This window comes from Lissotriton helveticus, chromosome 9 (assembly GCF_964261635.1).
Source record: "Lissotriton helveticus chromosome 9, aLisHel1.1, whole genome shotgun sequence".
NCBI classification, from domain to species: domain Eukaryota; kingdom Metazoa; phylum Chordata; class Amphibia; order Caudata; family Salamandridae; genus Lissotriton; species Lissotriton helveticus.
This window is the reverse complement of record NC_136070.1, coordinates 919448288-919473125: the sequence shown is the minus strand read 5'-3', so window position 1 is coordinate 919473125 and position 24838 is coordinate 919448288. Positions and strand designations below refer to the sequence as shown.

Below are 24838 nucleotides of genomic sequence, written 5' to 3'. Positions count from 1 at the left end.
GCCAACCATCCAGTACCGAGAAACCACCCTCGCCACTGAAAGCTCAGTCGTCCGAGTTGCCACACCCTCTTCCATCGGCACAACATTCGGCACCGAAATCTACAAAAGATTCCTCAGCACCGAAGCATTCCGAATAAACATTAGCACCAAAGGGGCCGTATAAAACATCAACACCGAAGCAGCCGGGTAAGCCACCAGCACAGAAACAGCTGGATAAAACCTCAGCCCCGAAGCACACAGCCAAAACTTTGGCACCGAAAACTTCAGATGCAAGACCATTAAAGGACAAGGCACCAAAACCTTCGGAATCAGGGAAGGATGCTGTACTGGACAATGTCCAAAAACAGTTTCCAAAGATAAATCTTCGACTGCAAGCAAACCTATCGATCCTGAAGAGCTTTTCTTTCCCGATCCAAAACAGACTACTATCTTTATTCACCCAAAGACTGGTCACATAGTCACCAAGCCACCTACAAAGAGGAAACCAGAACATTTGCCACAAGCTCCAGTTCCTCCAAAGATGATTCATATAGCTACTAACACTTCACCACCACCTTCACCTCTACCACCAGTTAATCCTAATTTAATCATTTCACCACCACACTCTCCACAATCAGAGGATAGTGACAATTCACATTGGGATGGGCAACTGGTTGAGGACGTAATGCTATTAGATCCTGATGATTCACCACAGGAATCAGACCCATGGCATGATTATAATACTGATCCTGATCTAACCAATGATCCAGATTTATCCCCTTAAAACCATCCCCACCAGATGACAATGTGGGTTTTGCCCAGCTAATCAATAGGGTGGCTACATACCACAAGGTCAAGCTTCATTCAGACCCTGTAGAAGAAGATGTTTTATTGGAGACTTTTGCCCAACCACAAAAATCTACTCACGTCCTACCTATGTTACAAGGCCTTCTTAAACACGCTCCTGAGGTGTTCAAAGACCAGGTTAGAGCTAGGGTTCTTAACCTCAGAGTTGACAAAAAATATAAAGCAGCGCCCACTGACCCTATATACATCAAGGGCAACTTCCCTTAGATTCACTAGTGGTTGCCAATGCATGCAAAAGGGCAAACTCCCAAGGGTCGGGTGACTCACCACCTCCTGACAAAGAATCTAAATTATTAGATGCGTCAGGTAAAAGTATCGCGTCTCAAGCTGCTAATTCACGGAGAATAGCAAGCACACAAGCCCTTCTAAGAAGATACGAAAGGGTCCACTATGATGAGCTAGAAAAGCTAATTCATCATCTTCTTCAAGAATATAAGGACAAAGCCAATTCCCTTATACAAGAAGGGAAACTCATAACCAATACTTCCATCAAATGTGCGCTTGATGCAGCAGACACCGCGTCACGTGCATAAATACCAGTGTTTTGCTACGCAGACACGCCTGGCTCAGGGTACCTGGATTTAAACAAGAGGTACAAAATACCATTCTAAATCAACCATTTGATCAGGAGCACCTCTTTGGCCCTTCAGTAGAAAAGATTAAAAAGGACACCAATACCGCAAAGTCTATGGGAGCCTTACAGTCACCATCTACTAGAGGCTCCTTTCGTCGCTCCTTTTATACAGTAGGTTCCAAAACAAACACATCAGAATACCCGTCCTCATCCTATAAAAGTCCCAACCAGTGCTCCTTTTCTAGGGGATATAATAGAGGAAGCTACAGAGGTAACAAAAATAAGGGCAGAGGCAGAGGTAATAACACCTGCAACTCCCCCAAATAACACACACTTACTTCCCTACGCTTCCCCCGATCATATCACTCCTGTCAAGGGACGCCTCTCACAGTTCCTACCTGTCTGGAATTCCATCACAACAGACAAGTGGGTAAGACCGATTATTCAGTTTGGTTATTGCCTGGAACTCACTTCTACACCCCGCAACATTCCTCCAAGACTGCGTCCAATGTCATTTGAATACATGACGCTCCTCAAACAAGAAGTCTTAGCAATGTTACAAAAAGATGCAATCGAGCCAGCTCCTCTGCTTCATCGGGGCACAGGAATCTATTCCCTTTATTTTCTAATCCCAAAAAAGGACGGCTCTCTCAGGCCAATACTGGACCTCAGACCGCTCAACTTTTACATTCAATCAGACCACTTCCACATGGTCACTTTACAACAAGTGCTTCCACTACTACAGCAAGGCGACTTTCTCTCCACTCTGGATTTGAAGGATGCCTGCTTCCACATTCCCATATATCCCGCTCACAGGAAATATCTCAGGTTTGTGGTAGACGGTCAACACTACCTGTTCAAAGTGCCCCCATTCAGAGTCACTTCAGCACCAAGGGTTTTCACCAACTGCCTTGCGGTGTTTGCAGCCCATCTCAGAAGACACCAAATTCATGTCTTCCCTTACCCGGACAATTGGCTCATAAAAGCAAACTCCTATGACAACTGTGTTCAACACACACTCCGGACAATACAGTTGCTTCACAGTCTGGGATTCACAATAAATCTAAGCAAATCCCATCTACAACCCTCCACAATGCAACAATATCTAGGGGCTACAGTGAATACTTCCACAGCCCTAGCATATCCCAATCCCGTCAAGATAAATGCTATACAAATGATAGTTCAAAGGTTTTAACCACAACACTCACTACGAGCAAGAGTGGGTTTTTTTGGGTGTTTTGCAGAGTTTTATATAGCGCGAACTAGAACCAAATCTGGTATCAGAGCGCTTTACATAGCACCAGTTAAGTTACGTGAGGACACCTTCATATATTTTTTTTTTTAGGCACGGGGAGATTGTGATTTGCCCAGAAACACAGGAGGTTTTGGCGTCATTACCGAGACTCGAACCCAGATTCCCAAGTTCCGAGGTCGCGCGCCCTAGCCGGATAATAGGAATGATGGCCTCTTGCATTTTTCTTGTTCCTCATGCAAGATTGCAAATGCGCCCATTGCAAGAGTGTCTAGCACGTCAGTGGAACCAGGCTCAAGGTCAACGAACAGATCTGGTGGTGGTAGACGACCGCACCCATCTCTCTCAGCAATGGTGGACCACAAAAAACCTTTCCAAAGGGCGGTTGTTCCCCGAGCCACTCACACAGATGGTGCTAACAGATGCATCGCTCACCGGCTGGAGAGCACATATCTAAAACCATACCGTTCAAGGTTTATGGACCTCTCAACAAAAACAATTCCACATCAACTACCTGGAATTATTGGCAATCTCTCTAGCAGAGTCTTTTCAACCGCAACTACTAGGCAAAGCTCTCCTAATATGTACAGAAAATGACAGCAATGTATTGCATACAAAAACATAGGGGTCCACTCTCCAGTTATCCAGTCTAGCACAGAGCATCTGGAGATGGGCCATTCCACAGAAGATATATTTCCTTGAAGAACACCTACCAGGAGTACACAATCAAATAACGGATCTGCTCAGCCGTCAAACACAAAAGATCTACAAATGGGAACTTCATCCTCAAGTTCTTCTTCCATTCTTTCACATGTGGGGGCATTCAGACATAGATCTGTTCGCCACACACCAAAACGCAAAATGCCCAAGCTTCGCATCCAGGTATCCACACCCATTGTCCAAAGGCAATGCGCTATGGATGAATTGGTGAGGCAAATGTGCCTACGGTTTTCCGCCTCTCCCACTCTCCATTGCTAGAGAGGAAACTACAACAGCGTTCCCTCATAATGATCCTAGTTGCTCCAACATGGGCAAGGCAGCCATGGTTCACAACTATGTTGGAACCATCAGTAGTGCCACATCAAAAACTACACCGCTCACCCAAGCCTCTCACTCAGAACCAATGAGATATAAGACACCCAGATCCCAATCAGCTCAACCGTGTGTTCTGGCTACTGAAATCCTAGAGTTTGGCTACCTTAATCTTCCGTCAGACTGTATGAACGTTATCAAAGATGCTAGACGCCCTACAACAAGGGCATGCTATGCAGCAAAATGGAAGAGGTACTTCACTTATTGCTCACACAACAAAATTAACCCACTGGATGCGTCCATTCAAAACATTATCTGTTACCTTTTGCATCTACAACAATGTAACCTAGCGTATACATCTATAAGATTACATCTAGCTGCCATAGCGGCCTACCTGCAAGACAGACAACATTTGTCTTTGTTTAGAGTTCCCGCAATCAAAGCTTTTACGGAAGGACTTAAAAGAATAATTCCCCCAAGAGCTCCACCCTCTCCAGTGTGGAATCTCAATATAGTCCTTACCAGACTAATGGTTCCTCCATTTGAACCTTTACACAAATGTGAACTTCAGTCCCTTAGTTGGAAAGTAGCATTTTTAGTCGCCATCACATCTCTCAGAAGAGTAAGCGAATTCCAGGCATAAACCATACAAGAACCATTTTTACCAATCCATCATAACAAAGTGGTTCTTGGAACAAACCCAAAATATTTACCCAAAGTAGTCTCTGCCTTCCATGTAAACCAGTCTGTTGAACTACCAGTATTCTTCCCTCAACGAGACTCAGTGGCAGAAATAGCTCTACACACCCTAGATGTTAAAAGAGCATTACTTCACTCCATCGAAAGAACGAAATCTTTTAGGAAAACCAAACAACTTTTCGTAGCTTTCTCCCCACCTCATAAGGACAATCCTATATCCAAAACGGGAATTGCAAGGTGGATTGTAAAATGCATACAAATATGCTTCCTTAAAGCCAAACACACTTTAACCATTCCCCCTAAAGCTCATTCTACATGTAAACTTGGGGCATCTATGGCATTCTTAGGGAACATCCCCCTAGATGACATATGTAAGCAGCAACTTGGGCCACACCACACACCTTCACAAAACACTATTGTGTAGATGTGCAAGCAAAACAACAAGCTACTGTGGGCCAGGCTGTATTAAAAACACTTTTTCAAACTACTGCAACAGATACAGGTAGCCACCGCTGCGGGGGAATACTGCTATATAGTCTATGCATGGTGTACAATCTGCAGCTCATATGCCTTGAACGGAAAATCCTACTTACCAGTAAGCATCCGTTCTTGGCATGTAAAGCTGCAGAGTTGTACACGCCCTTCCTCCTCCCCGGATACCTCTATCTGATCCAGTATTATTTTAATTAGATACATCACGAATGGACATCTTTCTATTTCTCATTACTCCATCAAACCCTACTGGCAAAAGCAATCTAACGAAGGAGCCGAAGCCCATGCGCACTGTCGACCGAAGGAGTCCCCAACCTCGTGACTACAAGACTTCTTCGAAGACAAACAACATGCAAACATCCTAGCTCAACACCAGATGGCGATCTATGCATAGTGTACAACTCTGCATCTTTACATGCCAAGCAAAGATGCATACTGGTAAGTAGCATTTTCCTTCTTCAGTATTTGATCTTTCATAGATTCACAGGCTTAACTAATTACAGTTGCTGAAGTGGGAGTCCCACGATATCATTACAAAAACAGTAAATGCTATGCTATAGGCTACCGTGCAATGAATAATCACTGCAATAGCCTAGCTACATTAATTTGTCTACCGCACGACGTCTGAGAGGGAGTCTCTCTGAGCTCTGCTCATTTTTCTTCAACATCTTTGGTGTTCTTCCACTTTCTGCTGTTACCATGTCGGAATCCTCTAATAAAAGCCTTCAGATCATGTGGATCTTGTGGTAAGCAACAACTGCATGCTGAAGCTTCTCATAAGTAGTACATTTATTGCTTGCATCCATTCCAAAAGGTAAAGACTGCAAGATTTGTAGAACCATTTCTCCTAAAACGTTTATGGACTGAGAAGGAAGATTATTGATATGGTTACAAAGACTTAAAACCAAGTACGTTTTCTGTGATGAGGAAGGCAGTATGAGCTCTTATGCCTCTCTTGAAAAACCTAAGTAGAGAGAAAGATCATAGGAGTCTCTAGAGCACCATAAGAAGGCTACATAAAAGACACACCCATGAATCTTTGAAGACCTCACAAAAAGGAAAACATTTGATTCCTACTGAGGCTCAGTCTGACCCTTCAACTTCAGCCTCTGTTTGCCTTCAAAATCTGAAAACTCCTCTTCTCATTCCTCATTGATAAAGATTAAAATAGCTATGAAATGTTTGTCGACGACTGAAGCACCGGTGAAACATTCGTCAATGAAAAAAATCCACGTCTGCAATCACGTAACCTCCGTCAGATCCATCGTCTCTCTCTGCCCCGTCGTCGACCACCCTACCACTGTCTATGGCAATACTGTCAACTATAGTCAAGAAAACGGCCTCTTTGCCTATGTCCACTGCTCCATCGTTGATGACCTTGTTGATGGCCATTACTCCGTTGACGCCGACCTATGTATTGGATACTTCCACGAAGATGACCTAGACATCGATTACTGCCCTTTCATCGTTGACCGCAGTCTCACCACCACCAGTGTTGACGAAAACCTTGTCGATGTTTCTACTATTAAAATCAAAGAGGCCTTCATCTTTACTGCTGACACCGGATTTCCTACCGTCGATAACACAGTTGGGACATTTACTTCAAAATCAGCACAAATTTCTCCATTGCCGTCTAGCCATTTAATGATGGCCAAGAATCTGATGTTGGGCTTTTTGGACCAGCTCATAGCCCGTCTAAACTTCACTTCATTTACCAAGAGGTAGATGAGGAGGTGTTTTATGCTCCGGATTATCTTATACGCGTTATTCAGGCAAATCTAAGCAGTACATGGGTCATGTACATGATCCCATGGTTCAGCTTCCTGTAGCCTTAGTGCAGGATCTGCAGACAATGTTGCAGGACTATCACACACACTTTCCTTCCTCTACGCAAATGGTTCCACCTCCCCTTGCACCTTTACCTCCGGCATCTCTGCTTCTTAAGCCTCCTACCACACATCAAATTACGCCACCTTCCGATATAACCATGCCACCCAGGCAAAATACATCTTCCGATGATGATAGATAGTAATGAGAACTTCCAGACAATTCAGCTGCCAAACCAATGGGATGATTACTTCATGCTCCAATGCAAGAAAACACCTTTTAGGGGAGCTCACAGAAGGGGCGCCCACTCCTTTTATGGTGGTTACCAAAAATACCAATCGTTTTAGGCATATCAATCCTTTTGTACCAACTATCGGCAACATCAAAGCTATCGTCCACCACCAACTTCTGCATACTCCAAACAGCAGCCTAGACGCACAACACCAGTACAGTCAAGAGACCCTGTCAGAAAGCAATGACATTCCTTTGCAGACTGCAACAAATCCTTCTCCCCTCCCTTATATGTGGGGCACGCATCTCACTGCTGCCAACAATGGCAGCAAATTACAACCGGCAAGTGGGTCTTGGTCTTTTCAAATATTGCCATACTTTGTAGTTTGCCACAATTCTACCTCCTTATCCACCACGTGCATCACTTCTGTCTCGTCTCATCTTCGTCTTACTCATGAAGGAGGCATTTGCCGTGCTGCAAAAGAGACCATAGAGGAGGTTCCAAATTCTCAAAAGGGAATGGGTTTTTATTTTCGCTTTTTTTTGTAGTAAAGAAAAAGTTGGGAGTATGGTGTCCCTTTCTGGACCCTAGGTAAATACAATAAGTGCCTGAAGAAAAAACCCTTTTGTATGGTCACACTCCAGGAGATGCTTCAGCTGCTCAATCATGCAGGCTTTATGACCAGCCTCTATTTATAAGATGCGTCTTCCATGTTCTCATACATTCCATCATCGAAAGTTCCTCTGTTTCACTGTGGCAAGAGCTCACTATCTGTTCACGGTGCTACCCTTCGGCCTCTGCTTGGCTCCCAGAGTCTTCACCAAATGCCTTGCCCCAATAGCAGCGTATTTCCGATTAAAAGGTCTGCAACTTTTAACGTACCTAGATGACTGGCTGGGGAAAGCACCATCTCCAAGAGGTTTCGAAGGTCACGTCCACCTGCCTTCGGCTATTCCACACTCTGGGGTCAACAGTAAATTATCGAAAGTCTCTCCTTTCTCCCACTCTGAGAATAACCTTTCTAGGGGCAACTCTGGATACTCTACAGTGCAAGGCATTCTTGTCAGTGGAAAGACAAAGGAGCATGGTGTCCCTAGTTTCTGTACATTTCCTCAAATCTTTACTGAGCATAATGTCCTCAGCCACCCTCTTAGTTCCTTGCGCCCGTCTCAGTATGAGACCCATTAAGGAACAGCTGGATGGTCAATGGCTTTACGTAATCGGATCATTCGATCTTGTTCGAACCACACCAACAATAAAAAGGCACTTCTTTGGTAGCAGTCCTCCAAGAATCTTTCTTTAGGGCTAACTTTCCTCTCCAGTTCCAGATTTCATTATCACCAAGGACGCCTCTCTGAAGGGTTGGGGAACACATCCTCAGGATTTCCAAACTTGAGGCATATGGAGTACGCCACTATCAAAAGTGTACATCAATTTCGTAGAATTAAGAGCCATTTTTCTGGTGCTTCAATCCTTCCTCCCAAGGATCTTTTGTCCTTATATGAACATACAACACCATCTGTATGCATTACCTCAATAAGCAGGGAAGTACAAGATCCCACAATTTGTCTCTAGAAGCTCAAAAGATAGGGAAATGGGTTATTTTTCACCGCATAACCATCAAGGTGGAACTTCTGCTAGGGGTAGAGAACAAATTTGCGGATACTCTGAGCAGGACCACTCAAACCTTTCACAAGTAGGAGCTCAATTAATCCTCAAATCCATATTCCAGTGATGGGTCAAGCCAAACCTGGATCTCTTTGCCTCTCTGGAGAATCGGAAATGCTGGTTCTTCCCCAGCCGGAAACCTCAGAGAGGGTTTTCGGCATTTTCATCTTGATGGTCAGGGACTGACCTCAGCAGCACTGATTCACGGAGCTTCTTCTGGTCTCTGAAACTGCATCCTACCGTCTCCAAGAAACTGCAAATCTGTTGACCATGAACTTAGGCCAGATGCTTCATCCACATCCTGCCTCTCTCCAGTTGCATGCATGGCTCCAGAATTCATCTAATTCTAGGATCTAGACATTCCTCGAAACTGCCAGGGACTATTTTCCAGAGCAAGGACTGATTCCACAAATAAAACCTATCAATTTAAGTGGAAACGCTTCTGCTCATGGTGTTCATGAAGCAATGTCCATCCTCTCGACTCATCATCAGAGCAAATTTTACCTTACCTTCTCGGCCATTTCTTGTTAGACACTCTTCCAATTCATTGTCCCTTTGTTCTGCAAGAATTGTGAAGAGATTGTTTACAGCTTTCCCCCCAATTCAGCCTCCTCCTCCGTCTCAACACCTTTCTTGCACAACTTATGAAACCACCTTTTAATCGGATTCGCAAAGCAGAACTCCAATATCTTACTTGGAAGGCCGCTTTACTGTTAGCTCTCACTTCCACTAGAAGAGGTAGCAAAATTCAAGCCCTCACAATCAAACATCCCTATCTGCACCTCACTTATGATTGTTCTTCTCAGGACTAATCCACAATTTATTCCTAAATTCCCCTCTCATTTCCACCTCAACTAACCTATTATTCTTCGTACCTTTTTTCCAAACTCATCTATGCCTGCTAAAAAATCTTGGCACGCTCTAGACATCAAGTGATGTCTCAAATTTTATCTACAACGGATTTGACAAATTCAAAAGACTTACCACTTACTGGTATCTAATGGTCCATTTAAACAAGGTACTTCAGTCACTAATACAACTATTGCATGTTGGATCACTGCCGCCATCCAGCTCTGCCATTTTAAAGCATGCAAACAACTTCAACACAGAACTAAAAGCACACTCTACAAGACCTATGTGGAAGAATACTCATTCTTACCCTCAGCACTACTGCCTTTATTTTGCAAGCCACAATGACTCAGTTGTAGGACAAGCGGTTTTACATCCTCTTTTTGTGTGTGTGTGTGTGTGTGTGTGTGTGTATATATACATTTGATTTCATGCCATGTTATATATTTATATTTTTCGCTTTTATATACATACAGCTGTTACATTATACAGATGGTAATATGTATCAAATTGTTACTCACCATCCTCTAAGGGTGCTTATATTTCTGTATGTAACACTATTCTGATTCAAACATGTGAATCCATGAAAGATCCTATACTGGAGAAGAAAGTGGGTTACTTAACTGTAACTATTGTTCTCCAGTATTAGTATCTTTAATAAATTCACATGCGACCCACCCTCCTCCCTTGAGGCTTCCCTTATTTTCCCTAGAATGATTCTTATTTTACTTGTGCTTGAAATGCTGAGATAATCAGCCTCTCTTGGGAGTGTTCTACGGGATGCAGGCATTTTATTAGTTATAGTTCAACTTTGGTTCTTCTTTAAAAAAAGAATGGAGATAGGCTATTACAGTGATTTATTCATTTCATGGTAGCCGGTGGTATAGCATTTGGTGCTTTTGTAATGATACCGGGGATTCCCACTTAGACAACAGTGATTCAAGCATGTGAATCTATGAAAGATACCAAAACTGGAGAGACTGTAGTTACAGGTAAGTAACTCCTTTTCTTGACAACAATAGATGACAGCTTAGGTTCAGATACTGACCGTACTCAGATGCTGCTATTTATACCACACGATAATGACCAATTCAGTGAGGCAGATAATTTTATACTTCCTACTAATCTGATCCAACAGATTATCTGGTGCTTCAGAACGCCAATGGTTTGGACACCTCTGGAAATAGAGCTGGAGTGCCCTTTGGGGCATCTCCCACTGAGGTAGCCTCTTTAATGCATTCCTAAGGAAGGTAGGTAAATATCTTTGGTGGAGGCAAAGTTAAACATCCTCACAGTGCTATTATTAAAACCCTATTTGGCAGTGTCTGAACCTCTGCACTTTTTTAACTGTGCCTTAATGGAGTCAATCTTGGGATCTTGGGAGAACCCCGCATTCATCCCTGCAGTAAACTAATTGATTGCCTGCTCTAAGAGTTCTTGACACTTAATTTTTTAGGTCCACACTCCCATCTCCTGTGTAGGAAATCCACCTTATCTGCGTGGTCGTCCCTGATTTTTCACTTTTTGCTGGACTCTATTTCATTGCTTGTTTTTAGGCTTTACATAATGGCACTCCAGTGTCCAGTATATGTGCTCTGACCCCTAAAACATGAAGGAATCTGCGAATCCTGATTGGCCTATTTGGCGCTTCTAAAAGGCCATGGTACATGGTGTTCAAATACACCCATGGTAAAAAAAAGTTAATGGTCACTTGTGGACTGCAACACTAGTGTGACCAAAAAAACATGGCTTCAGGCCTACCAATGTAGCTTGACTGCAGCTGTGTAAACCCTGCAATGCAACGTGCTCAAATAACCTTATTGAGAGGTATCCACCTCTGTAGTCCCACAAGGAAGAACACATGGTATTTGAAAGTGGGACTTGGAGAAAAAAATATTAACATTTCAACTATAGTAACTAGGCCCAAAAAGCTATTTTTGCTGTGGTATTCCTAGCTGTCCCGTGTAGAAAACCAGAATACAAATTATAATATTTTTACTGTATCTCTGGAATGGGAACAACTAGAAAAATAATTAAAGCTCTATTTATATAATAATTATTTTTAAACAGATCAAAATCAATGGTGTTTCTTTTTACTTAAAGAAAATATTTAAATAAAGAAACTTTTAGAAAGTTACCCTTTACCTGCCTGAACTATCAGAAGGTTAATTAGAATAAGGCTCTGCCAGCTCAATGTCTGCTGTATTCATCCTTGAATAGATGTTTACTGAATGTGACATGCTTCCCAGGAATAGACCATAAGCTGACCTTAATGGGCAAAGATGACTTCTCTGAATTCAGTATTCAGAGTTGTGAGGCTATGGGCTTCCTGTAACACCACATTGTCAAATCCTGCTTGAGGCATATGTAACACCTGGGGCACACTTGAAAGTGAGCAGGATGCCAACACAATTCTTATGCAAGCACAATTCTTGTGGATCACCTCCCTGGTTGCGCTGAAGGACTCTGCCTTTGTCCTACAGATGTCTGTCTCGGAGTTTGTTGTGGGTACACTGGATTTTAGTGTTAAATGTGGGAGGACACTTGGATTACCATAGTCAACTCCCCACACACACACACCCTGGCCTCTGAGCTCACGTTTAGTGTGGCAGAGATTTTCACCATCTTGAAAATGCCCTACATAACGCATGGTATTTTGGACCTTATCCAGTGAGGCAAACCAGAACTCCTGAATAAGAAGGTAGAGCTGACCCTGTAAACTTTTACCCCATTGGTTAGGGAGGAGCCCAGGAGTCAACCCCTCCCATATGCTGGTGCCAGGAATCAATGTAGCACCTCCATGCACCCGCTTCATAAAATTTTCTGATTCTGAGAAAGAATAAAAGATGACTGGACCTGCTGTCTGTGACCTGAGAGGAATTGGACATTATCACTCCTGTACTCAGGATAAAGAAGTGAACTCCAAGGGTCATAAGGCTGACCTCTTGTTCACGCTACAAGGATACAACCAGCTACAAGAGGCCTTTCCTACAACTGCCCAGCTTGACTAGTGGCATTTGAACCTGGACTGGACACTGCTTTTGGCATAGACTATCAGACACTAGACTACCATTGGTGCTTAGCTCTTTTTGGCAACAATTTGTAAAAAAAAATCATATCTACAGTTCCCCTTCTTGGATTTTTAGTATTTTAGTGTTTTATTACATTTTACTCTGTTTATCTAATTCGGTTTGGAATTTATGTTGAATTGCATTTTGCCTTTATTGTGGTTTTGGTACTGCATAACTACTTTACAAATTGCTCTAAGTTAGGCCGGTCTGTCCTGTGCCCCAGCTACCTCAAAGCTTAATTTAGCGGCTTTAAGTAGTGACGGATGCCTCCACCTTCAAGTGGGGTGCACATGTGGAAGAACTGGACTTCCAGCCTCTGGTCTAGTAAAAATTACATATCCATTTTCTGGAGCTGAGAACAATTTACCTGGCTCTCAGAACTTTCCTGCCCACCCTTCTAGGTCAATTGGTTGAGATCTTGACAGACAACACAACCTGATGTGGTTTTTAGAGAAGCAGGGAGTCATGGAGTCTCAGCCTCTCTGCTGTTAAGCATCTATGCTCATGACCTGGACAAGAGTGCATGGAGTCTAGATAGTTGCAAACCACCTGCCAGGCTCCCTGCACACGAGAGCCACCAGACTAAGCCAGCAACATATTGTCAAACATGAGTGGCTTCTCCATCCGCAGGTAGTTCAGGACATCTTTGCCCTATTGGGCACCGGTCAGGTGGAACTGTTTGCCACTTGAGTATGCATAGTACCTATAGTTAGGTGCCCTCCAGTTTCATTTGCTGGTAACCTTGTTGGATATGTTTTGCCTGACATGGAATTTTCTGCTTACAACCCATTTTCCCCAAAAACCTTTGTTCCTCAGGTGTTGAGGAAACTACTGCAAGACCGGGCCCAAGTCATACTGATCAAGCTGAACTGGCAAGGAGTGTGTGGTACACAGACCTCCAGAGACTTTACCTGTGTTCCTTGCTCCAGCTGCCTCTTAGTCACAGTCGAAAGGGCAGGTTGAGCATTCTAGTCTTCAGAGCCTACACTTTAATGCCTGTGGATTGAATGGGGGCATCGCCGTACCTTTCACCTGCTGCTGTAGGTGGTTGATCGTATCCAGTCAGCTTGTCCCACATCCATCAAGTTGTTTTTTGTCAGAGGGCTGGACCGTTTTATTGCTTGGTATGCAAATGAATGTGGATCCTCTGAAGGCAAGCCTTTCTTGATGTTTTTTGTTTCACACGTTTGTGTGGTGGGCACAATTACAGCTTATATTGCTATTGCAGCCATATTATTAATTTGATTTACAGATCAGTCCTGTCTCATCAGGTCCCTTTAGTTTTGAGATCTTGAAACAGGTTAACATATACATTCCCTTCTTCTTTCGTCAGGCACCAATGTATCATAATCTGGGTCTAATGTTCCTGATAGGAGCACTCTTTGAACCTGTACACAGCTGCTAGTTGCAGCTTTTCACCTTCAAGATGGTTTCGGTGGCAGTCGTTTAAGCCCAACAAGTCAGCTGCAAGTTCTGTGAATCCATTTGCGCGTTACCTGTTTCCACCCAGAGAAGCTGTTTTTGAGATCTAAAGAAGATCCCTGCCTAAAATGGTTACCAATATTATATGGGGAAGTCCAAAACACTTCTTGCCCTTCAGCCCATTTCACCAAGGAGGAGAATTTACATTGGCCGGACCCTCGTAGGGTAGTTTGTATTCTTGATTGGAAGAAGGAATTCAGGTCTGACTATCTGCTCTTCAAAGGATATGTGGACAGCAAGAAGGGTATGGTGGTCCAGAAGAGGGAGGACCCTGTCTCGAAGGATTGTCCTCTGCATTAATATCTGGTATGCCCTTTCTAAGAAGGAACCACCAAAACAAATTTGTGCTCAATACACTTCCACTGCCTGGTAAGGCTATCCTCACCCACCGTCTTGTGCCATGCTGCAACCGGAGGCATTGGAGACTGAACCCTCAGGCCTCAGCTCTCACACTAGCACACATACACATAGTCCTACTATAATGTGTGTGCGCTAGGCCTCTCCCTATACACGCACAAGACATGGACCTTGGGGTGTCTGAGCTAGGCTCTGTGTTCCCTTAACAGCGGAAGCTTTACACAAGGGGTCGGTAGCCCATGCTTTTAATGACAGTGGAAAAAGGTCTGGTTATGCTTTGTGCACCCCTGTGGGTTACAGGACAGGTCCTGAACCTAACATGGTAAGAGACAGGACTAAGCCTTTTTGCTCACACCAAATTATCGTCACTTCCAGGCCAAAACAAAATGCCTGGGTAGCAGATTGACATGTAGTCTGACACTAAGGCAGGGGTATATGCCTTTGTACCATGCAGGGTATGTTCCCGTACCAAAAAGCTCCAGCTAGAAAGGAGACCAATCTGGAGTTAACTCCTCAACCTCTATGTCACATCTTGCATTTCCCCTGTCATTCACCCATTATACTAGCTGCTTGTGGCTAGATGTTTTTCACCAGCAACTCGAACATTCTGGGCCTTCATTTGAAGTTAAAACAAGGTAATGGTCTAAAAGTAAAACGAGTGGCCCATATTGTCTCACTTGTACCAAGTATATGGTGGTGTGGCTGTGTGAGGCACATGGTTTATTGCTTAACTCTAGAAACTGGTGATCTATTTCTGTTCTTTTAGCTACTGTCTATTGGCCTGAAGTTCCTAAGTTTTCAGCCAAATTCCTTTTTGTTAGGCCTTATATATACATGCTTGTTATTTTCTTCTAAATCTCATAATGTGTACTTGTTAGACTTAGTGGTACTTGGGAGAGGGAGGGGCGAGAATAGATGTGAGATACTGTAAAGCAGAATGTATTTTCGGAACAGTACATTGATATTTGCCAAGACTTACCTTTGTAGTTCACAATAGTATGTACCGTTTGGAAAAAACAGCTGAATTGTGCGAGTCCCAGGGCACGTTAAGTTTGCTAACACCTAGATGCAACTCTGGCAAATAATTATAAGGAGAGAGTGTGGTTGTCAGCCATTAGGTGAGAGGAGTGGTGGAAAGTGTGGATCTTCGTTGTATGAAGTGTTGGTGGGGATCCATGGCACTCAAAGGCGCTGAGCAGAAGGGCAGGAAAATGGCCACAGGGTAGTTGGAAGCTAGATGTTGGGAGTTCTTCACTGTAAGCATAGCCCTATCTGTGAAGAGAAATGTAGGTGATCACAACACATGTACAGACCTATGCACCCTTTTGGTGCACACACGTTTTAAATAAAATAAAAGTCCTCTGCAAATGCCCTCTTACACTTTAAAATTGCATTTCCTTAAGAGTAAGATTTCACATTTTCCTCACCAGTGTAATATTAGTCTGATGCTATCAGGAGAAAACCTGGACTGTTTGATTCCATATGTAAGAGAAAGTCTTACAAGAATTGGTGAATAAGTCACCCATTTATTGTTGAGCAGGAATGATATGTCTTTGCAGCAGCATACAATTTGCATCCAAAGTGGATTGAGAAAAGTAAATAGGATGCATTAAACTAGTTTGCCTGGAGCAGTCGATTAACTTATTTACTGCATGTGCTGTTAGGTGTATTGTGTGTAGAGAAGGCTGGAAAGTGTGACCTTCAATGTGTCTTTAACCACGTATCTATTTTTGAAGATTTTGGAGGGATAGATTAAGCCCTTAAGTTAGAGATAACCCAACTAACGTTGCCCTTAAAGAGATAACCCAACTAACTTCGTGTTTTTTCCATGAACTGCTTTTCTTTATGAAGGGATCATTGACTAATTTTCCCTTTGCCATTTCCCATTTTCCTGAATGCTTCTTAGATGCCGACAGGACAACAGAAAGTACCTGGAGCTTCGCCATCCCATTCGCTACCTCACCCACCGATGGGCGAGAGCCCCCAGCTGCAACAGACTCACCCATCTCAAATGCAGTCCCCACACCAGTCTCGCCCTCCGTCACAGCCGCAACCCCTCTCTCGGCCACCTTCCCAGCCTCATTCAAGGCCACCTTCCCAACCACAAACTTTGCCAAGGCCGTCATCCGAGCCCCTGTCGCGCTCTTGCACCCCTCAGATGCAAATGCAGAACCTTTTTGTCATCCAGAATCAAATGGGCTCTTCCCCTCATGGAGCAACCCAGCACCCCTTGCGGCCTCCTTCCCAACCTCAAGTTCAGCCCTCGTTCCAGCATCACCAGATACAGGCTGACGGGCATCTGCAGCTCTCCTCTCCCCCTCCCATGCAGTTCCAGGTGCAGTTGGCTACGCAAATTCAGTCCCAAGCTGAGGCTCAGGCCCGCATGCAGCAGCAGCTGCAACCTACTGAAGGGCCGCCTCATACACTACAGCTTCAGTTTTCCACACAGCCGCAGTTCAAGCCTCAAACCATCCACCTGACCGCTGAGCAGCAGAGAAACTTTCAAGCAGCAGCCAACCAATATCATGCACTATCTGCCGCCACAACATCAGCGCCTCAGCAGAAGCAGCTCCTGGAAAGGTTCCAGCAGGTAAGAGAATGCAGGTTCTCATGGCACCCCATTATCTGTACTATTAGTATTATCCACTTGAGCCGAGGTCCAGAGAACTGCTTAATTGCAATAAGGAGGTATAGTTGGAAAAGGCTACACCAACTACAATCATTCTAAGATTAAATCAAATCAGTTATTTACTCACCATCATGGAGATCAACAATAATATCCTGTTCCAGCTCTTTAACATAGTTGATAGTGAAAGTAAGCCAAAATATTTCTGTACCTTGAAATCATTTGCATACTTTAGGAGACCTAGTGAACAACATGTTTGTCTTTTTCCTTTGCTCTTGAGTGACGTTATTACACTGGTTGACACCTGCAGATGCACTGGAAACTATTAAAGCATTTGTCCAAGGCATCCAAAACAAGTATATTAAAGTAGCATCCGGATAATTGGATCTGTTTATATTTTGGGGGTAGAAATGTATTCAAGAAATGCATACCGTGGGATTTATATCAGAAATGGATACAAAGAGAAAGGGATTAAATAAATGTATTCCAAAGCTGGGTGGCATGACAATGGGGGGGGGGGTGGGGGTGGGGGGGGGTAATTCCAAGACCAGTTTCCAGTGTCCTAGTAGGCGGGCCCATAAACGTTAACAGAACATCCACTTGCTCTTTTGACTAGGGGAACGCTCCTAATAAACTCCTTGTTTCAGTATAAATGTTTTTGTTCATTTGACATCGAAGTTCAGGTCTTGCGACATTGGTTCCTGTTGATGTGCTTGACATTTGAAAGATCAGCTCCCCTTTCCTGGCGCATTGTTTGTTAATCAGCACTTGTATAGCCCACAATCTTACATTTGTGGTGAGTTGCTGATGAGAGCAACTGTCAGGAGTACACACGCCTTTCTTGTTGATTTTCAGCTATTTTCCTAGTTGGTGTTCCTTTAGTGCTACACCCTAGTACTTGCTTGGGAGATCAGTGTTTGCTGCTGTCACTCTGCTTCTTTTGTGACAATGACAACTCTTGGTGGTTTGCTATTCTTTTTTTTTTTTTTGTAGAGTTTTATATAGCGCGAACTAGACCCGAACCGAATCCGGTATCAGAGCGCTTTACATAGCACAAGTTACGTTTTTACATGAGGACAAACACACACTTTCATTTTTTTAGGCACGGGGAGATTAAGTGATTTGCCCAGAATCACAGGAGAATTTGGCGTCGTTACCGAGACTCGAACCCAGATCCCCAGGTCCGAGGTCGAGCGCCCTAGCCGTTAGGCCAACTCCTCTCCCCTTGCTCATCCATTGACAGCAGGGCATTTTGTTGTCTTTAATGCCATTGCCTGCTTGTTTTCCTCAACTATTGATCGGTTATGTGTCTCATTTTATAACATGCTTGACTTCAACGTTTTTGCATGTTACCCGAATCTCATCAAACAGATTGATAAAGGGAGATAATTCCACGTTTTGGTGGTAGCAACCAAGCGTGCTCGATCGCCAAAAGTAACGATTCTTGTTCATGGAAATCCTCTATTAATTGTAGTCTGAGTAAGTTGCCTAGAACCACTAAATAAATAGTTGTCATTGTCCACAGCCGTGACTGGACTAGGACAGTTGCAAAAGGTACATGATTATATACCCTTATCAAAAAAATAAACCACCTTTGTATGATTTTTATTTGTTGGAAGCAGGAGCTTATCACTTTTGAAACCTGATTTCTAAGGTAAGGTCGATGGTAGAGTTCTACTGACCTTAAAAACTTCAGTAGAAGAGATAGACACAGGGGTGTTTCTGCTGTCCACAATAGTTCTCGGATCTTCGTCTAAACCCTCCATTCTTGAGGACGAGTTTAATTAACATTTTTATTTGCGGTGGAAAAAACGGATAAAACTGACACCACCCGCACTTAAGCCTCGTATATATGTAAATATACATAACATAAATTTACTTCACCCTCATTTGTACAACATTATTCTGCATCGACAAAGAGCTCTTTACTCTTGTCAAGCAATGGCCGACTGAACACCCAATCCAGCAACCGAACAATTCATCTATACCCACCTATGCACATTGGACCCTACAAAGGTCTCGCATTTTAGCATCTGAATTATCTTCAAATTAATCTACACAGACCACTTCTAAACTAAACTCTACTAACCCCATTCAGCCAAACACAAAGTGACAGGCACAGTGGATTCGTAAGAAAGGGCACCAAGGTAGAGAACATTCTGTTATACCCTAACACTTTGTTTAGTGCCAATCAAATGGAAACCACATCATGTAAGTAAATGTATTGTATTGCGACTTATATAGCGCATGTATCACCGAAGGCATCAAGGCGCTTGCCTTGGGAACCCGTCCTGGCTTTTCCCTGTGAGATAACCCCTACTGGGTATCCCCAGGGTGAAAGCCAAGCATCCCGCAGCGGGTGGGCCGCCGTAGTGGGGATTAAGCTACTATTGCCCAGAGCTGCAGCGTGGGACCCCATGATTAGAATAGGCACCGAGGCGATAATTATCGAGTCCGTGGACATTTTGGGCTCAGGACCCTGCTGCGTCGGGAATTGAACCCTGGTCCCGGGCCAGACCTCTGCATCAGGGTCTGCTGCTCTAATCAGTGAGCCACACTCCTTCTCCTTCAGCCATTGTATGTTATAGAGCAACATTACCATTTGTTGCAGGAGCGGTGGTTAGGCCTCTCAAAAAATAACTTGCAAATAGGCAGTCTCAGCTGCTTACGACATAATGTCCTGGCATAACCATTTCACTGCACTGAACTTACTTAGTTAGAAAAGTAATTGTACCAAAACTCCCATTCACTCGTGCTATATGGACACCCTCCCTCCCCCCCCACCCCCCACCCCTCACTCCCCAAGCCCTTTCAAAATATGGTGTAGCAATACATTTTGTGGTCCCCGATAGGCCAAAAATAGAAATTGCAAGGAAAGATGTTGGAATCTCTAACTGCTCCTCCGTTTCATTAATTACAGGTGCAGCACGGCATCATCCTCCAAGCAAAGCAGCAGCAGCAACAGCAGCAGCAGCAGCAACAACAACAACAGCAGCAGCAACAGCAGCAGCAGCATGTTCATCAGCATCATCAGCAGCAGCCTCCCACAAGCCAACCTTCTCCTATATTCACCCACTTTACCAGCCAGCCTTCCTCAGTCCTGGTTAGCAACCAAGGGCAGCAGATCACTGTCATGACTCAAGCCTCACTTCATGGGCCGGGGCTAGCCCAGCATCCCCCCACAGGTCCAACTGAAACTGGGAAGGGTTCCAGTGAAGGAGGATGTGGACAGCAGGCCCAGCTAGCGTCACTGTTGCAACAGCAACAACAGCAGCAGAACTCTGTCCTCATTAAAAGCAGCTCAACATGTAAGCCTCTAAATCAATGATTGAAAGAAAACAGATGGGTTGAAAGGCAAATTAGGAAGGGCAGTGCAAGTAAAAAGGTCTGTTGTGCATGCTTTGCTGCAGGAAGTTTTTTAAAATTCAAAAACATGGTTATTTTCAAGTCTTAGTCTAGAGCTGCTCAGACATTGACAACAGCATGGATTTTCTTTCCCTTTGTGGTTGCCAATGGCTAATTTGTTATTAGGGTTAACAGGAAAATAAGTATCTATGAGTTTCAAAGAGGCAGAAGCCTATTCAGTCTCAAATAATAAGCCAGTTTATGCTCTTTCTTTGCGTTTTTGCTACTTCGAGCACGTTTTACTTTCTCTTGAGCACTTGAGTGGACTTATTCCTTTCGGTTGTAATATTTTCTTCTTTACCTTAGGATAATAATTAGCAAAGAACATTTTTTTGTAGTCCTTTAGAGGCCTTCCACTTAGAGCACCCCCTTATACACTGTGATTTTTACTGATTTTTAGGCATTGCAACACCAGCTGATGGAAAGGGGTTTTCCAACAACACCTTAGCAACACCTGTGAAACTGAACGCTGGGCAAGGGAAGCCTGGATCCACTCTCCCCATGCCACAATCGGGCCAGGTAATCCTTCTTCATTAGCTTAATTCACTTATGTTTACAAGTACCATTTCATTGGATGCCTCTTTTTCTGCTTTCCTACCTTACCAGATGGGTGATCATTACCTGCACTGGCAGGAAGTACTAGAAAAGCATCTCAAATAACCTTGCCACTTTCGATTTTTTGGGGTTGTTTCCAGACTCCGCAGTTCTGCATGGTCGAATCTTGCTTCATCACTGCATCACCACTTATCTGTTCCAAGTTCCTGGTTTTTATGTAACTGTCGAGCACTTATTTGCTTCCTCTTCCCTCATAAGTTTAGTCAATGTCCGTTTATTCTATTATTTTCAGTTCTAAATGATCAGAAGTAAACAACCTATTCCCCGCTGCTGTTTCTAACTCTTAAAGTGGACATCAAGTAGGGCATAGGATGCACAAGCAGTTCTTAGCTACTCACTGACAGGATGCTGCAGTTCGTAGTTGCGAATATCCTTCTAGTGAGTTCCTGTCTTTTCTGGGCTGGAATTAATCCAAGGTCATGGAGGTACTATCTGCTTTCTTTGAAGCAGGACGCAATATCAAGGGAACCAATGCCTTTGTCGCATAACCGAAGTGGTTGCTTCTCATAAAGAGGTATTCAGGACTAGACACAGTCTACATTTAGGAATGAGAATGTTACTACCCCTACTCTAAGATTGTCTAATATCCTTTTACAAGGGAAAATATCTGAGTGCCACCCATTTGCAAGCTCTTGAGATAGAGCACCAAGTTAAATAGAGTTCAGCTCCCGTGCTACACAATGACCTTTTCATGTTGGGCCAGCTGCAAAAGGTACTACCGAAGAGTTCTTATGCCTATGAACTATACTGGAATGGATCAGACTCCTCTTGCCATATCTCAAATGAAGTTTAACAGGTCTTAAAGCAAAATCTCTTCCTTTGGGGGTTAATCCTGTCATGATTACCAATGCTACCTGGGATCCTGATAGTCAAAACAGTCTGCATCCTGCCCTTGATCCACATGATTCATAAAGGGAGCAAAAAGAAAGGTTTTGAAAATAAAACTAGTTCCCAAAAAGATACCAGTATCTGCTTATAAAGACTTCTGAGTATGCCCACAAACTTCTCCAGGCAAAGTGCAAATCGTAGAATGCATAAATCGGTCCTGCCACCAGTAGTTTCTAGCCTGATCTGATGACATTTCTTATGTTCGTTGTTGTCTCTATGCCTTCATTTACGTCAAGAACATTGCTGATTTGTCAAGAAATTTGATCTGTTGCTTATTCTTTGTTCCTCCCGAAAACAAGTGAGTGGCTGTGCTGTGGGAATATACTGACAATAACATTGATCTCCTGTTATCCGAGCAACTGTACTGAGTGATGACTAAATGTATGCAGACATTAAACCTTCGTCCATGTTCATAGCCAGCAGCTCCAGGTCCGTTTTTCCAAGGTGGAGACCTTCTACTCCTATAAACAAGTCACTTGGCAGGGAGTTTTTCGTAATGGTGTGCGATTTGCTCTCTTGAAACTGACCTTTTACAGAGTAAAGTTTGTGATTTATAAATAAAATCTTCTCAGCAGTGAACCTTTGTTTGCAGTTCACAATTTAGCAACTCTGCTATTATGAGGGCCTTGCAAATAGGACAAATCAGCTTGCTTGCCGTCTTCTTACTTTGGGTAAAGTAAAAACATTGCAGATCCCATGGGATAATTTTTTTTTTGCTAAAACCTCCTCTCTTTGTTGTCCTCAGTTTAGTTTAATGCAGCTTCAATAATATATTCGTACCAGCTGCAAAACTAAGTTTCTTGTTTCTGAAGCTGCAAAATAATAACTTCTAATGCTCTAGGGGAGGAAGAAGGCTTTTTTACAGCACCGTCAAATATCTGGTACCAGCCAATATATCATGAGGACTTACTTGTGTAGTCCCTTTCTAGATAAAGTGTTGGAGATGGGGAGGACCAGCTTAACCTATGGACGGCAGTGATTTGGCGTCTTGTCGTACCTTTGATTATAACCACCCTCACTTTTTACTCTTCTGTCAACTCTGTATTGGGACTGGACCTTCAAGAACCCCTTGAGGGAAAGAAGAGTATGTCCAAATTTTGCATCTTTATTTGGACTGGAGAAGAAGTCCTAAAGAGATGGCCACTACTCTTTGATTGGTCAGAAGAGTTTCTTTACGATTTTTCTCCAATTTTCATTTTGCATCAAGCTCTTTGAAAATGCAAAAGGTTGTCTAACTCCCAGGAGATACTGATTGCCTTTTCAATTGTGGTTCTCTGAATTTGTACTCCTATTGCAGGACCCCTTTAACTGCTTCCTCTGGTTCTAGATCTCCTGGGCATGAAAAACTAGCATATCTGGATAGCTGAAAAAAAAAAAAAATTTAATTATATGCTGAGCTGGAAAACAATCAAACTGGACGTAATGCCAAGAGAATGTCTTGCTACTAGATATTTTAGCAAGGTCCAAATCCTCTGAAATCTTCTCTAAATGGTGCATAGTCTTCACTATCCTGTTTCGCTTCTGGTATTGAGATTGGTTCTTGTTAGCAACTAAGTCGGCCTTTGTGCTATGCTGGGATACACTTAAGGAAAATGGTTTACATTCAAACTGGGCTGTGAGCTACAACTTTGATTGTCTTTTACATATGTATCTTCCCATGAAAAGATCCTGCTCCTAAACGGTCTTTCAATTTTGTCTTTTCTGATGCACAAACTATTAGACCTGAGGGCATCATTTGACTGCTGACCCACAAGACTTCCTTGTTAACAATTTTTGCTGACCTGCAACTCTTTCCTCTTTGATATCAATTTTTATCCGGAGAATAGTCTAGTTTGAACTGCTTAACTAAAAGGCCATACTTCGTTTTCCAGAACAACATGGTTTTCCTTCAAGGACTTTTATTTAACAAATGGCTCAGCAGGTTGGATCCCTTTGTTGGGTACTCCTCATGCTTTTTTCGCATGCACTACTCACCAGATGCATCTTATGGAAAAGATATGGTTTTGGGCCACGAAGTTCTGCCAGTCAGTTTGGCTGGAGTCTGGTTAAGTATTCGCTTTTTTCCCATTATGGCATTTTAGGATGTGTATTCAGATTTCCAATCTTTTGGAAGGAGGGAAGAACACAATGACAAAATATAGTTTTAGGATGTGTATTCAGATTTCCAATCTTTTGGAAGGAGGGAAGAACACATTGACAAAATATAGAAAACCCAACTTCATCACTGCTCTTGGTCTTTAGCTTGCTCCCTCTCACAACTCGGATATTGCTCAGTAAGCTCATACATGCTACAACTTTACATATCTGAGCAAACATGCAGAACCTGAAATGTGACAGTTGGTGATTTACAGGTGGATGATTGGCTGCTTTATGCATATGCATCCTCAGTCTGAAGAGCTGTAAAAGTTGCCAAAGTGGCAGCATTCTTATTTGAAAACCTTTGCAAACCAGTTGTTAAAGAGATGGCAAGGACAAGTATTACCAGTACTTCCATGAGTGCCATTTTTCTTTTGTCGTAGTCTCGCCAGTGATGGATCCTGCCATAAAGGAAAGATTAAAACAGGAGTGTAAAATATCTTCTTTTCTTATCTGAGTCAACTGTTGCAACTAATGTGAGGTTGCTCAGGTTCTAACATAGACTGTTATCTGGAAAGTGCATTCTTAACCCTAGGCTGGCATTTGTAAAGTGCGTTCTTACAGCACATTTAACACACCACACGTATGCCTGTTAATGATCGGTAAGCTCCCAAAAGTATTTACAGCAGGATATACCACGCAAACACTAGCTGAACATGTTAGACAGAGCACACTTCATACACCAAACATATCCTGTATTCCATGTAGCCAACAGTAATGTGGCTTTTAGTAGTTTCAGTAGCATTTTTCTTTGTTACATGCCACACACAAAATAGTCAACAAAACA

At 43.2% G+C, this 24838-nt stretch overlaps 1 protein-coding gene across 5 annotated transcripts in view; it reads left to right on the top strand.

Moving 5' to 3' along the window:
- BICRA (BRD4 interacting chromatin remodeling complex associated protein) overlaps positions 1–24838 on the top strand; it is a 478150-nt gene that overhangs the window by 395806 nt on the left and 57506 nt on the right. For all 5 annotated transcript variants that reach the window (XM_078661098.1, XM_078661099.1, XM_078661100.1 and 2 more), the window contains exons 9-11: positions 16288–16971; positions 19928–20315; positions 20813–20931. In XM_078661098.1, coding sequence (XP_078517224.1) covers positions 16288–16971; positions 19928–20315; positions 20813–20931 — 1191 coding nt within the window. The remainder of the gene's footprint in view (positions 1–16287; positions 16972–19927; positions 20316–20812; positions 20932–24838) is intronic.